Here is a 14,952-nt window from a genome sequence, read left to right as displayed (position 1 = left end):
CACCTGATCTAAGGGTGTACTCGAGTACACTTTCTGCACTATTAATAATTAATGGAAAATAGACAATGTTGATACCCACTAGCATCCAGTATTTTCTCCAAGCCCTTGTGGCAGACAGGCAGATTATTTATAATTGGTTAAGCGGTAGAAATTCATATATTTGGATAACAATAAACAAAAGGCATTATGGAAGTGCGCCAATCTCAAAGCATATCGAAATTATAACATATTAAGTTTTGATGTGGCATAGTATAGCTACTTGGTTTTACAGTTTTTTAAAAAGCCATAACCAAAGTGTCGATCGATTTCTAACAACACATAGTTCTTTCTCATTAATGCGGTAGACTTTTTACCTACCCAGTCGTTGTATATTCCACTACATGTTCAAGGACACATTGACAGCAGTTGCTGAGGGATGAAAGCTAACAGAGCAGGACCTCTGCGTTTTCAAATGCTGCTGACAGCAAGGAAAAAATGCAGAAGATTCTCATAACAATGCCAGCTGCAACTACACAACCCAGGGCAATTCAGCCATTTACAAGATATCAGACTCAAATTATTATGCAGGGTTACTTCATGCCTTTCCCTGCCTGCGGACATACTGTACAGTAGAAGCAGATTGTTACTGCAAACAACCATGATTTCCCAAAAAGAAAACATGGCACTGGACTGAAAATAAATGTTCAGGGTTTTATTAAATATTGAATGTATGTATCTACACTCAAAAGAAGCCCAAATACATTTTGATGGTGAAATTTTTCTAGCCAAAAAATATTGGCAAATATGCAAGGTAAAGAACAATACCAGTGGATTTTCAATGGTCAAAGAACATTTTCCCTCTGAACAGGAGAAATCCAGACAGTATATCTTCCTTTGTGCACAAACACTGCATATCCAATGGGCAGCCATCCTTAGCTGGTTAAAGTTCATTTACACCACACATTTACTTTCAGAGTGAAGTAAAATGGGATTGGTCTAAATGTATCCGTAACCAATCAGAAGTGGTGCCACAAGAGCCAGATCTCAGCCAATCAGAGTAAGGAGAGGTTTAGTAAACTAAAGGATGTGCTGAAAAGGACACTGCATGTCTGCCATTGAAACAACTGTTCTCTAGCTCGTTTTCTTTCTCCCGTAAATAAAACCAACTCCAAGAGATGCCAATAGTTAAACTTCCACTCCACTATTGGTGTCCTTGTACAATTGCACATCACAGTCCCCCTCCCCAAAGCAATAAACACAAGCACAGGAAAATAAGTTGACGCACTTTATTCCTAAAACAGAAGCCACACCACCAACTGCTGGCATGGCATTCATATATAATTATTTATATATATTGCCATTTGGTTTTTGTGTCTAAATGTGTGGTATAAAATACTATATACAACAATGTACCTCTTTATTTGAACACAGTGAAGTTCATTGCTGTACAAGTCCTCTGAAGCTACAGCTTTGCTGTAAGTCCTTCATGCTCAAATGCATGGAACATAATTCTCCACTCTAATTCTTCTGTACATTGTGACTATACAAATATTCTGTCTCCATTACAAAAAATAATACTCTAAAAGCAACCTACTGGGACTTTATTTAATTTTTATGGGATTTTTTCCATGGTTGTTTTTTTAATTAAGACGATTACATATATCTTAGACCAATTGCTTTAAAGCATGAAGGTGATATAAACCTTCTCCATTTTTTATATATAAAAGAGGTTAAGAAATGAGACAAATTATACATTTAAAAACTTACAATAAATAAGATAGATGCAGGCATTTCATTTGGATACGATTTCATCCAAAGGAATAAAAAGGAATTTCAGGTTTTAAAACCAAAAGATCCATTCTTGAGTTTTTTTCCTTGATCAAATATGTCCCTTTTCTTCCAATAATTTTACAGACAGACTTGTCTCTCCAATACAGACTGGCCAGTAACTGTGCTGCCATGCTACATACCATGACAACCAATCTGTCATTCTCTCACGTTCATTAATTGCGATTCAACTTCTGGTTTCCCCCTCTTCTTTACTCCCTTGTCTCTATGTGCATGTCTCTGAATAACAGGGACAGGACTGTCTCAACCACTGACAGCCACGGGGGACAGGCCTGCTTCAGCTTAGAACAGCCGCCTAAACCCATCTTGGTACAGGATCCAGCTCCGTAATCCGGTTTTGGTTCTTGCAGTTTTCTTCAGTCTTGATGTAGTCTTGACGGAATCACTTTTCTTTTCTCTGAAATGTGTCCCCTACACCCCCCCGACCCCCACCCCTGTAAGTGTTGGTTACAACATGTTCATGATGAAGTTGTACATCTGGTTGAGCACCACAAAGTGAATGGGTAGACATGATCGTCGGTCCTGTGTGGCCGGGTCACATGTCAGCCAGGAGAGGGCGTTGTACTGCTCCAGCACAAATCTGTTCAGGCATACAAAAGAAATGCAGTTCCTGTTCAATTTCAAAGTTGACATACCGGGTTTCAAATAAATAAATAAATATTGGAAGCCTTTATTTTTCAAAATAATTTAGTACTGGGCTATAATTAACTACAATGCATAAGGAACAAAAGTGCACACACAGCATTTTAAGCTGGAAAACTATTTCAAATACATGTGTAGCTGTTGTCTGATGTATGTCGTTATCATTTGTATCAAAACAATTTCAGTCACCCCTGAAGAGTGTTAAAGTGTTAGTGTTTTGTGCACTTGACTTGCGGCAGAGTGTGTTCTGGTGTTGTTTACCTGAGTACATCTGAGGTCTGATTGGAGTCGAGGGGGTGGGAGTGTTTGCTGTGCAGTAATTCATCTGATTGCACTGAAGACACATGGAGGTGCAAAGAGGCCTGAGAGGGGGAGCACAGGGAAAGAGGTGGTGTCAAGGGCATTATAATAAAGTTATTAACCTTTTTGTTGCATCTCATCTAAATAATTATAGTTCATTTCACGGAGCAGTGACAGCAGCACTGAGTCTAATTCCAGAAGCAAGGGATATCAGTTCAAAATCATCCAAATTCCGAAATACCATTTTTAGATAACACACAAGGGTTCAGTTACAGCAAAAACAATTGAAGGGTAGAGTCACTAGAGACACACAACAGAATTTATGGCTGACATAGAAAAGGAATTTTTAAAGGACAGTTGTAGATTTATGGGGAGTCACGTGCTGGACTATTTCTTGACTGGGACCAGTGGCTTCCTGAAGTCTTGCGGTCACAGTGAGAGACTCCAGGAAGTAGATAGAAGAAATAGTCCAGCATGCAACTCCCCGTAAAACACCACATCATTTTTACACTTCTGTGTTTACGCAAATGTAACAAACGAGACACTACATGTTAATTTGTGAGCTTTCAGGGGTGTTAATAGGTAGATTCTGTTACCTTTTTACAGTCCTCATGCTAAGCAAAGCTAATCAGATGCTGGCTGCAGCTTCATATTTAATAGACAGACATGAGGGTGGTATCATTTCATCCAACTCTCTGCGAGAAAGTCCATTTCTCAAAGTGTTCTTCTTTAAGGAAAAGTAACTTATAAACTTAAAGTCTGGTTTTGTTGTGCTTGGAGTGCGTTACGACCTACCTTTACTGTTTTAAGTTAACTTTAAATTTAAATCTTTAAGTTAACTAATTTGTCATATTTAACCACAAAAACAGCACTTATTTTTCACTGTGCACTTATGAGAAGAGGCAGCACTAAAAAAAAGCCTATTATATAAACATGTGAGAGGTACCTTGAGGAAGAGTGGACACTGGTTCTGAGCCTGCGGACAGGCTGACCAGAACCAGTCGGGTAGTGGGCCGGCTTTAGCTGTGGAGACAAAGTAGCCAAGGGCCAAAGGCTGTTGCAGGAGGTTAGGAACCTCTTCATGAGACTCCATACGGTCCGTACTCTGGCCCTGCAACAAGGTAGAAACTAAAGGTTAGCTTTGTTTCCATGTGTTAAATCTCATGTTGTCCTGTATGTCTTTTGACAGGCAACACAATCAGAACTGACATTACTAGATTCTGACTTGATTAACATCATACAGAGTAATGGGACGTGTGATGTTTGACATGGCACCTGTGTGCATGTACATGTCTCACCTTACTGCCATCGCATCCGTGATGGTAATGAGAGCCAGGGGAGTGTACTGGTGAAGTGGTGGGCGAGATGTTGATGATATCTGGGTCCACCAACTCGTTCTCCTGGTCCAGCAGGTCAAAAATCCCGATAGCGTCGGTCCCATCTGAGGAGAAAAGGAGAATAACTCAACAGGCCTGCAGGTGGATGATGAAGTGGTAAGATTTCTTTTAACTGATTAGCTCCTGAAAATCATTCAAAATGCTCTTGAGAAAGTATCTTCTCACTCTAATTAGCCAAATATTATTAGCCACAAAAATAAATATTGTCTGTGGCAATAACCTGCGTGGCGTACATTTCAGAATTATATAATTTGAACATTGGATTCTATTGTGAGTGCGGAATGTGCTTCATAATGTTGGCAAAAACTATATTTGCGCATAGAAAATAAGCTAAAGACGCTTGATGGTGCTGTAGATGCACTAAGTGTGTAAGCACACACTACCACAAAACAGGCTCCTAATAGCTTGGAAATGCAAACAGGGAGGATTTGGAAATAAAAAATATAGATTAAAGGGAGAAAAAAGTAATTGCTTCATTTCCCTTTAACATCTGTGACTTTGTTTAAAGATTCATCAAATAGAATAAAACCAAATAAATAAATGCAAGCGAATCCCAGGAAATGACTGCAAGATAAATGAATGAGTACTACTGACCATTGGTGGTGTTGAGAAGGTCGATGTTGGGTTCGATGTTGGTGTAATTGGAGCTGGCCACCTGGACGAAGGCGGAGGTGGGGAAGACCAGGATGTGGGTGCAGGAGGTGTCCTGTGGGGTGCTCAGCTGGGACGTCTGCATGTTCAAGGTGGTGCTGCGGCCAAACACTGAGCCTGTCGACACAGAGTCTGATGGGATGCACAGAGGAAGGAAAATCAAACGAGTCAATAAACAGTGCGGCTAAGAAACAAAATGGGAATCATTGTCACAATGCTTTCATCTAGTGTGGGGGGAAATCTGGTAACTGGTCTCTGACAGAGCACATTCTCCATGTTTGAGCCAAGGACATCATTTAACTCACAAAAGAAATGTAACACATTCGAATTCTGTAGCATTCAAGCATCAAACTGAAACTGATGATCACTGAAATTTTTATATAAAATCGATTGAAACCATTGCTGCTAGGGTCTATAGACTTGTGAGTTGTTTAGTTTCCCTCTACATAACTAGTGATAACCTGACCTTTACCGTAATGTCTATTAGGAGGGAAACTTTGAGAAAACAGAGGCACAGATTGCAACATACTTACAAGAATGTTAATAATATACAAGTAACATCTTCAACTGAGCGCCAACAAACAGCTTTACAATTGTGTCTTGGAGAAACATTAATGTCTTCATTTTAAAGAGGTGGTATTATGTATTTTGGCTTTTTCCCCTCTCCTTAATTGAGTTATATCTTTTTTGTGCATGTAATATGTTTGCAAAGTGAAATAGCTCAAAGTCCAGCCCAAAGGGAGTTCCCATCTCCCACAGAAAACTCTGCTCTGAACTGCCTGAAAACAGCTCGTTTGTAGTCCAGCTTTTACTTCCCTTTCTTGTGACGTCACAATGAAAATATGTGTCATAACGCTTGCCAAGCGGCTACTCCGACACGCCCTCAAAAACGCCGGTGGAAAAGCACTGAGCTGCAGCACACAGCTCTCCTCTCCCTTCCCAAACACCAGCTACCCTCCAGACAGTCAGTGGACATAACGTTGTTTCTGTGATGTAGAGACAGAGCTCAGTTAAATCTTTATGGATGAAAGAGACTTTTGTTGCAGATTAATAACTCACCACTCTGAAACTCTTGCTCCAGTCCACGTTACCAACCTGGTCAGCAACATGTACAGCTGAACCGAAGCTGTTTACAGTCTTTTCGCTGACCCGCCCTTCTCTGCTTCTGATTGGCTAGTAGTCCTGAACTAGGAACTGCGCATGTGCAACTCCCAACAAAGATCATTTAGAGACAAGATTTATCACTCCGTAGCTAAAACGAAGCCTTCAACACAGGGCGAAAAGAAGAGCTGTAGCAATGTGCAGTGTGACAAAAATATGGTGTTTTTTGAAAATTAAACCATGTAAACCTGTTCTGGTACAACCCCTAAATAACATTTTGAACCTGAAAATTAGCATAATACCACCTCTTTAAAATATTGATTACCCAAGCTAAACTCACAGTGGCAGGTTTCCGCGCACACACTTTATAATAAAAAAAATAAACTAGATTTAAGCTGTTAGGTTTATTGTCTTAAGTGCGAGTCCTCCTGTATGTCCTTCCTTGTTATAGTCATCTGAGGCTAACACAGCTTTGGTAATCTCTTTCAGCTTGAAGAGCTTTTTAGGAAGGAGCTGTCCTCAGCCCAGAATCGCTCAACACAATCCTGCTATGATGCACTGACAATCCCCCACTCGTTTCCCAAAATAAACCCATTGATCTGACTCTCCATCACACTGCTTTGAGATCAATGGGCATCAGAGAGGTAGTGCTTTATGAGCGAAAGGTACATGATCTTCCCCGTCATCAATCTGCTCTGGACAAGGAGGGGACAGGCATTGTGATATGCTGCTGCCATCCATCACCCCCACCACACACACACACACACACACACGAACGAACGCACCTCTGCACTGCCTTTCTTGGTAGGGTAACGTAACTCATAAGAGTATGTTAAAACAGATAGAAAGTGTATTTATAATCTTTGTCATGTGCACAAACTGTACCTGGCATGATGATAAAGGATCCCTGGGGCTCCATGGCAACCAGGCACACGCTGAGGATGCTGGGAGTGTCTGAGGCGGAGATGCCGCACATTCGGCACATTTCCTTCAGACGGCGACTCAGTGACTGGAGGTTTCTCCTGCTCAGCAGAATACTCCAGTCTGGGACATCAAGAGAGGAAAGCAACAGTGATGAACGAACAAGTGACAACACTGGAATGAAAAACACTCAAAAGGCTTGAATGCTCTATTTCCTTGGTCGCCAAGAAGCATTTTAGCATGACCGTCCTCCTTACCTTTTAACTCTCCGTGTCCTATCCTTCCCAGTCGGCCAATCACCACCCTCCAGGGGACTGATGTCATCTGCACCAGTCCTAAGCACCAATCCCACAGCTTCTGCAAGCCGAGGCGCCGCACAGAACCCTTTTTCCTCCGTGCCCTGTGGAACATGCATGGACGCACATGTCAGAGCCACTTTTGAAAGTATTAACAACAAACTTTAAAATAAGACAAGTGTGCATACAGTGCGCTTAGCTGCTAATCAAGAGAGCTGGTTTACAATTTTGCAAGCCCAAGCGCTTCAGGCAGGTGAAGGGGAACCTCTTCTCAGGGATGTGTGGCCGTGTGTAGACCGTGCTTGACTGACAAGCTGTGTGCTTTTCCTCTCAACACTAATTTATACTTAAGCAAATGACAGCTAGCGTGACATAATTGATGCAAAAAAAAACAAAAAAACAAATCACAGTTTGTATATCAAGCAGACGCATTTTAAGTGTGGGTGACAGCTGTCACGCACCTTTTGTAAAGTCACAAGAATTTGTTGTGCAGCTGTGACTGAATGTGGGATATTCACAGAGAAATGTGGAGGATGGTGGCGAGTCGCTCTCAAACATGTACAACCCTGATGTGAGTGCAACAGAGTGATACAGACCAGTGTTCAAATTAACTAAAAAGAAAACACATTACATGGCAGCTACACGTCTCTTCTTAGTTGTGTCACACCTGTTGAGGCAAGACAACTAACTCTTTGATTCTGCACTTCTATGGCACAGTTTAATAACCTCAGTACCAGTGGGGGGGGGGGGGGCAGTTGTCTTAAGCGATTCCTATTGATGTTCTCAATATTGTGTGCAGATGGTGGTAGTTCTACCTGTTCGGTACATCTATGTTGATGATGCAGGTCTCCAGGAGTTCCCCATACAGGTCAGTGCATGTAGCCAGGAGCCAGCGTTGGTCGTGGGACAGACAGTATCCTACAAATAGCACGTTGTATTTCTGCGATGCCTCCCCAAATGTCTCCCCGAGCTCAGTTTGCTTGTCTTTTACCGGAGCTAGAATGAATGGAGGTGTATACAGACGTAGACACTCCGGCCTCTGCAGATTGGGAGGTGAAGATGACAGGGTAAAGCATTTAGAATAAATGTTTAGCAATGATTGCACATGCTCCAAATATGTACATTTTGTGCTGGAAAGATTGTCTGCTGGACCTTCACAGCTGCAGGAAATCTTTTCTTTAAATCCTTTTTTCTGCAGAGTTCACATTCTAGGTATCTAAGCATCAATATCACAGTTTGCCCAGCAAGGCAACTCAAGGTTTGTGTTAAAGGGAAAAGGTATCTCTGGCTGCAATGAAGGAAGTCAACTGAATTAGGCTCTGATCTTAAGTGCCCTTTTGTCTAAACCTGGAGTGGAGATCCCATAATGGAGGTCTCAGGGAGCTAGCCAAGCAGATAATGGAAAGACAACTCTGGAGCAGCAGAGGGTTACAAGTTCTCTTGGTCCTGTTCCAGTAGAAAAAACTAGGATGGTGATTAGCACGAGGAACTTTATATCTCATTGCTTTCTTTCTTTTCAGTGAGAGAATGAACACAGTCGGGGCAAAAGGCTGGGTCATATCAGGTCAGGTTCATGTCCGGCGGGAGAGCTGGCAGCAACTGAAATGCTGCTGCTAGGGCCACGGTGTCAGCCTCTGTTTGCTTGCCTATCGATCGGAGGACAACGCTAGCATGTTAATGCTAACACACACAGCTGACAGGCCGCTGCTACTGATCTGAACTGCAACAGCACAATGGGACAACACCTTTTTCCGCTTTACAAATTGTGTCAAAGCAATTAGAGTGCAACTGCTACAACTTGGCTACATGCTGCATTTACCTCTGGGCTCTTCAGTGCTGTGTCAATGGCCAAGCCCGGGCCAAAGCCAGTCAGTGACTTGACATTGGTGGAAGTGGGCAGTGGCCGTCTGCACTGTGCGAAGACAGAGAAGGCTAGAGACTTGAGGTGCTGGGCGTAGATATGACGGTCTTCGCCTCGCACTGGCTGAAGCAAGTACTGGCAGGGGACAATCTGAGGTAGAAAGACAGAAGTCGTTAGACATGTATACCCTATCTAATACTTAGAGAGAGGTGGCAAGAGAGCAAGTTGAACAAAGGCATTAAAACAAAACAAAAAGTCTTAGTGGCAAAACATGAGTAGTGGTTTAGTTTGGGGCGGCTGCTCTTCAGGTACGCTGAACTGCACTGTAACTAGGCGGATCATTTCTCATAATTATAGGTAAGATGTATTGATGAAAAGCATTATTAATAATTATATTGCATTTTTAAAAATGAAAAGGTATCTATTCATACCAAAAAGCAGAAACCTCAAGCACATGACAATTCCGATTCAGGTGCAGCCCTTGTATAAGTACTACCATAATGAAATTTATAATCATTGTTGACGCTGGGAAAGAGGCGTTGATTCACGGTTAGAAATCATGAACAATTTACAGCTTCTGATGATGATGGATGTGTCAGTAATGATGCCACTGAGTATAATCTGTTAACCAGTAAGGAGTAATTGACACACTGACTTTAAATACACCATTAAAGCATTTAACTTAATTAGTTACCTTCATGATATGAAATACTAAAATATGGCCAGCAATACAAATGTGGCTCTCCTGGGAACTTTACTTACCTGTACAGAAATAGAATTGCGGATGTGTGGGGGCAGGAACTGAAGCATCTCAAGGTAGCAGCGTAGCAAACCCAACGTCCATACACTGGAGTGGGCCGGCACCGGCCCCGGGCCACCATCGGCCTCCTCGTAGCTAAAGGGGTCCACAATGTAAACAACAATGGCGGGTGGATATGTGATAGCGTGGGACTCCCCATCCGTGGGCACTCCCACCTTATCTCGTTCCAAAGTGCTGGGAAAAGCACAAGAAGATCACACACGTTATTAAAACAGTTTCGTCCATGGCTCAGTTCTTCACTTTTGTTCTCAACTTCTGAATGGCTCACTTAAGACTAAGGAAAAATATCTTAAAAAAAACACATTTATCTTTATACAAATATGTATTTAAATATCAATGATCTAAAATATGCTCTGGGAATGGAACTGAAGTGTCGCCTGGCAACCTCTGCTAAAATTCAAGGACTAGGATACATATTTTGCTTTGCAGAAGATAAAAGGCACTTTGTTATAGAATCATTAGATCATTATTGTGTCTACCATTATCTCACAAAAGGAATGAACTTTTAAGTTAAGTGCTTAACAGTGATTTCACAACATTTAAATATCTAAAATAATCCTGTTGTGATTTACTGCTGCTTATTAAACTGATCAAATACATTCTGCTTTTTTTAATTGACGGTGTGTAGGATTGTGTGTCCTGCAGTACCTTTCAGGAGGCTCAGTGGGACCCTGGGCCTGGCTGCTGGAGTTGTCCCCTGAGGTGCCAGTATTCTGGGTACCAGCCTGCTGTCCCAGCTGTCCACTCTGAGGGCCACCTCCCTGGCCTTGGCTGCCCATGCTCCCAAAGGGGGGAAAAGAGCTGGGCTTGGCAGACGGCATTCCGCTGCCAGGGTGGCCTGAGGATGTCACCAGGCTGTTGGATGACGCAGAGCCATTTGCGGCCCCGCTGTTGCTGCCACTGCTGTTGTTGTTGTTGTTGGGGACCGAGGAGCCTGCAGCGTTCACAGAGCCCTGCTGGCCCACTGAGCTGGAGGCGGAGTTAGGCAGTTGCGTGGATGATGACTGGCTGGACGAGGGCAGGGGAGTGGGCTGTGTGAGGAGGGAACTGTTCAGTGGCTGTGATGCCAGGTATGGAGCTAAAAGGGAGAAAGCACAGCATTGGACTTTTATTAATACCATCCAACGCACTTTGAGAAAATGAAAAGACACTCCATTTATTCCATTTCAAGCTGACCTCCTCCTACACTGATTTCAGGCTCATTTCAAGCAGTCAAGGCTCTCTAGCGAGCCTTTTTATAACCAAACCAAATGATGTTACAGGTGAGAATTACACAATAAAATCCCGACTGAACTGAAGAACCAGAGACCATGTAGAGTCAAAAATGCAGCAGTACCTGGCAGGCTGTAAATGACACGTACCGAGGTTGTGGCGGCACACTTGTGCATAGAGTTTGAGCTTAGTGAAGGCGTCGCTGTTGCCGCTGGCAGCCTTGAGAAACCAGTCGCTGACCGGCTGATCTACGAGGTTCTTGGCTCCATTGCCGCCGACGAGGACTATGCCGTCGGGGTAGCCTTTGGAAATGGGCCGGTGCTGGCCAAGTCGACATGACTGTAAAAAAAAACAAAGACACAAGAGAAGTGGCAAAGACCATGAGTGCGGTACTGCTACATAAAGTTAATTTCATGGGACGATCATTAACGAATACAGGCTTGAGAGTACTTGCAGTTTTATTTGCAGTGCTTTCTTCATTGATCAGGTAACATCAAAATCGGTTTTCAAGGAAACAACAGAAAGTCTTAGATAATCTGAAGTGTGTTCACTATCTTTCAGAGTCTCTACCTCATAGACAGCGGTGAGGTCTCTGAAGAAGCTCTTGGCGCCACTAAGCAGGGACTCATTGTCAGGACAAACCACCAGGTACCCAATGTCCCGCTGGGAGCCAAAGGGATCCAGCAACAGCTTCTCCCAGTAGGGCAGACCAAACGGAGACAGCACCACAAAGTCATACTCATAACCCACCAGGAAGGTGGGGATGGGTAGAGGCTCTGGGGACTCGTCTGTGCCTGTAGGAGTGAGGTGAAAGGAGAAAGAAAGACCAGTGAGCGAGTGTGAACAGGTAAGGTGTCAGCTGCCCTCCCTCCCCCGTCCACCCTCCACTGTGCATCAGAATGTGAGGTCACCAAACAGAGCTGACAGCTCCTCCCAACAGAGCTGACATCTGGACAACAGCAGAGGGACCACACTGCCTACTGATCTGACAACATCCAGAGTTTTTGTACTTTCTAAGACACACACATCCTAAATGTCATGCACACGAACGCCAAACGTTATCTCCCTCACAATCATGGATTTGACCAATTATCATTTTGAAAGCCTTTACTAGCAGGGTGTTTTCCCAAATCTTATTCTTGGCTGAAGAGTCTGAAACCTTCATTGAATATGTGGTTTATATTGATTTTAATACAACTAAACTGAATTGCAGAAAAGCATTAGTCAGAACTATGTAACAAGTGAAAAAACTTCCCCAGTTTTCCCAAGCTTTACCGTAAGAGCCCCGTCCAGCCATCTTGTGGAACTGCTGCCAGGTGAGGGGACCCTGAACGCCCCACGACCTTACCGTCCTCTTCTTCTGTATTGCGTCCTGGAGTACAGGCTGAGCGACATCAGCACCCGCAGCACGTCCTGAGAGCACAGTGCACTCACGTCCACTGCTGGAGAACGGATGAGGAAAAGGGAAGCTAAAGATTAATCACGACATAAGAAACTCACACTGTCTGCAAGAATCAAAAAACAGCCACGACTGTCGGTGAGCTTCTCCACACATCTTTTAGTTCTAAATGTAGTTACTGGTAATTGTTCCAAACTGTAACTTTATGACTATTTATCTTACAGGAATATGAGTTTGACTTATATGAATAATAAGCACTTATGTTAATAAATTGATGAAGTGAGAATACTACTACTATATATTACTACAATGTTTTTAGTAAATTTACAGCATAAAAATCCCAGTTTAGTTAGTTTAGAGATGTGCAATTATTAAGATTTCTAATGTTAAAAATGCTGTTTAATTAGTTTGAAGCCAAAAAGTGATAGTCACTCAAAACAAAACAATCTAAGGAACACTGCCGGTCAAAGTTTTAGAACACCCCTATTTTTCTAGATTGTACTGAAATATATGTCGTTCAAGTAGTAAGCAGTAAACTGCCAAATTAAAAAACATTACATCACCAAAACTGGGACATTCTCAGATATAAAATTAACAGTTAAATTAAGAAGTTTTGTACATTATTTCACTGTAATGGTTTGTCTTCATTCATTAATTGCCTTTTTTAGTTGCTAGATTGTACAAATAAAGCTTCTGAGGGTGTATTAACACAGGGCTGTTCAAATGTTTTTACAATCTGGGACAGCTGTGGAAATTTGTTTTTGCATCAACTTTCAAGGCTTCATTTACTTCCATTGTTATATTATATATAATGAAGGAAGACAGACCAGTTGGTCATCAGTTGATCCTATAATGAACCTATCTTAATGTAATTGGTTTTTTATCTGAAATGGTCTTTCACTGGACATACTAGACTACTTAAATTTCAGTGCAAACGAGCAAAATGGGGGTGTTCTAAAACATTTCACTACTGGCAACTCAAAAAAAGATGTCTCAGATACATTTTTTGGAAACATTTTGCCATAAGAACCCCGATTAATAAATCTGGATTCTACTTTGCTTTTGCAGTGAATTAATTATTTGGATTAATGATTACTTGCAGTCTTTTTAAATTTTTTTTTGCATAATCCGGCGTCCAAGTGGGCCATTTGAAAATCTAGAAGACCATGTTTCTCACCGTTTTGTTTGGCCCAGTGGTGCAGGCAGGTGCTCTTGACCAGCGCCTCGTCCACCTTGCCACCCGACATGTTGTCCATGAACTGCCTGCCATGCTCCAGGGCCATGTAGCAGTCGCTGTGGTAGTCCCTCTCCTCTACCCGCACACAGGGCGGTACAGGGATCCCGCTTGGCCCCTGTGTCACTATGTCATGCTCCAGGGTTGAAATGGGTGAAAAAGGGTTAGTACACTGGTCCTGCAGGAGGAGAATCAACTCATCTGGGACACGGTCCGGCCTCCCAACTCCAGTTCTCTCCAGCGACGAGAGCCGCAGCTCCTCAAAGCGCTTTTCTGCCTCTCGGCTGACGTCTGAGCCACGGCCGATGATATCAAGCTCGTCCTCCAAGAAGAGGCCTGAGCCGTTGCCGTAACGCCGGTTGACCACGGCACTGAAGCCGCAGCTGCAGGTTTCCTGGGCCTCGCTGACAGGGTCGCTCAGGTACACGCCCACATCAGCTCCTTTTATGTTCATGTTACATACGCAGATGCAGCAGCTGTCAAAGTTGCAGTCCTTGAAGAGGTTCATGACCGACTCGGAGAGGATGAGGGTGACGTAGAGGCTGTGGGCCTCGGGGATCGAGGGTACGGTGGCCGGCTCTACGGAGTTCAACGGTCGGCAGGTGGAGGGGGTGGACGCCGGCGAGTAGAGGTCGGAGTTCTCGTACTTAAGTGAACCCTGGACACTGGAGGGGCCTCGGGGTGTGCGCGGGGTGCGTGGCGTACGAGGGGTGGGGGCAGAGAAACGTGGGGTGGCAGGTGAAGGCAAGATGCCAGCGCCACTGTTACTTGGTGGAGCACTGTTCGACATGAAGGGCGTGTGGGTTTGAGGGGTGTAGGTCTGGCTATAATCCTGGTCCATGGTGCTGCCCACACTCGGGATGTTACTGAGGACAGAAACACAAAACAACATCAATTTGATAAAGACTACGGTATGTCTGGCAGTGAAAACACAGCTGCACGTTTTAGGGTTTTAAAATGGTGCCAGGGGAGTCCAGGAGACCCTTAAGAGGATTCCTGTGATCCCCAACAAAGCCATGTAGGCACTTAGAAATGATCCCTATTAAACAATGAAAAAGGGTGAGATCAGACCAGCCTTGTTTAGTCCAGTTGAACCGAACCCTGGAGCATTTGTCCCCCTGTGGTGTGCAGTTCATTTGGGTGGACCAAACAAGTGCTCCCTGGGGTGGTGTTGGACCACAGTCAAGTGAAGTCTGGAGCGGATCATTACTGGTGGGAACACCATTTCAACCAGTAACAGGAAGTGTACTATTGTATGAATCATTTAATTGGTTAAATACGTTTTCTCTAC

The 14,952-nt window shown here is 43.4% G+C and overlaps 1 protein-coding gene across 1 annotated transcript in view; it reads right to left on the bottom strand.

Annotated features, from left to right (window-relative positions):
- Positions 1–1,250: 1,250 nt before the first annotated feature.
- The window catches only part of med13a (mediator complex subunit 13a), a 74,707-nt gene continuing 61,005 nt past the window's right edge, over positions 1,251–14,952 (bottom strand). Inside the window, 16 exon segments of the mRNA XM_038707727.1 lie at positions 1,251–2,407; positions 2,731–2,831; positions 3,716–3,880; positions 4,068–4,210; positions 4,761–4,949; positions 6,804–6,962; positions 7,097–7,239; positions 7,951–8,174; positions 8,955–9,146; positions 9,759–9,990; positions 10,465–10,894; positions 11,178–11,367; positions 11,599–11,822; positions 12,304–12,417; positions 12,420–12,470; positions 13,605–14,527. Coding sequence (XP_038563655.1) covers positions 2,275–2,407; positions 2,731–2,831; positions 3,716–3,880; positions 4,068–4,210; positions 4,761–4,949; positions 6,804–6,962; positions 7,097–7,239; positions 7,951–8,174; positions 8,955–9,146; positions 9,759–9,990; positions 10,465–10,894; positions 11,178–11,367; positions 11,599–11,822; positions 12,304–12,417; positions 12,420–12,470; positions 13,605–14,527 — 3,613 coding nt within the window. The 3' untranslated portion in view covers positions 1,251–2,274.

The sequence above is a fragment of the Micropterus salmoides genome, unplaced genomic scaffold (genome assembly GCF_014851395.1).
Source record: "Micropterus salmoides isolate LMB-PRFRI ecotype aquatic unplaced genomic scaffold, ASM1485139v1 Ms_hic_scaffold_9, whole genome shotgun sequence".
Lineage (NCBI taxonomy): Eukaryota > Metazoa > Chordata > Actinopteri > Centrarchiformes > Centrarchidae > Micropterus > Micropterus salmoides.
The sequence above is the reverse complement of the archived record's forward strand: the minus strand, read 5'-3'. Positions and strand labels throughout refer to the sequence as shown.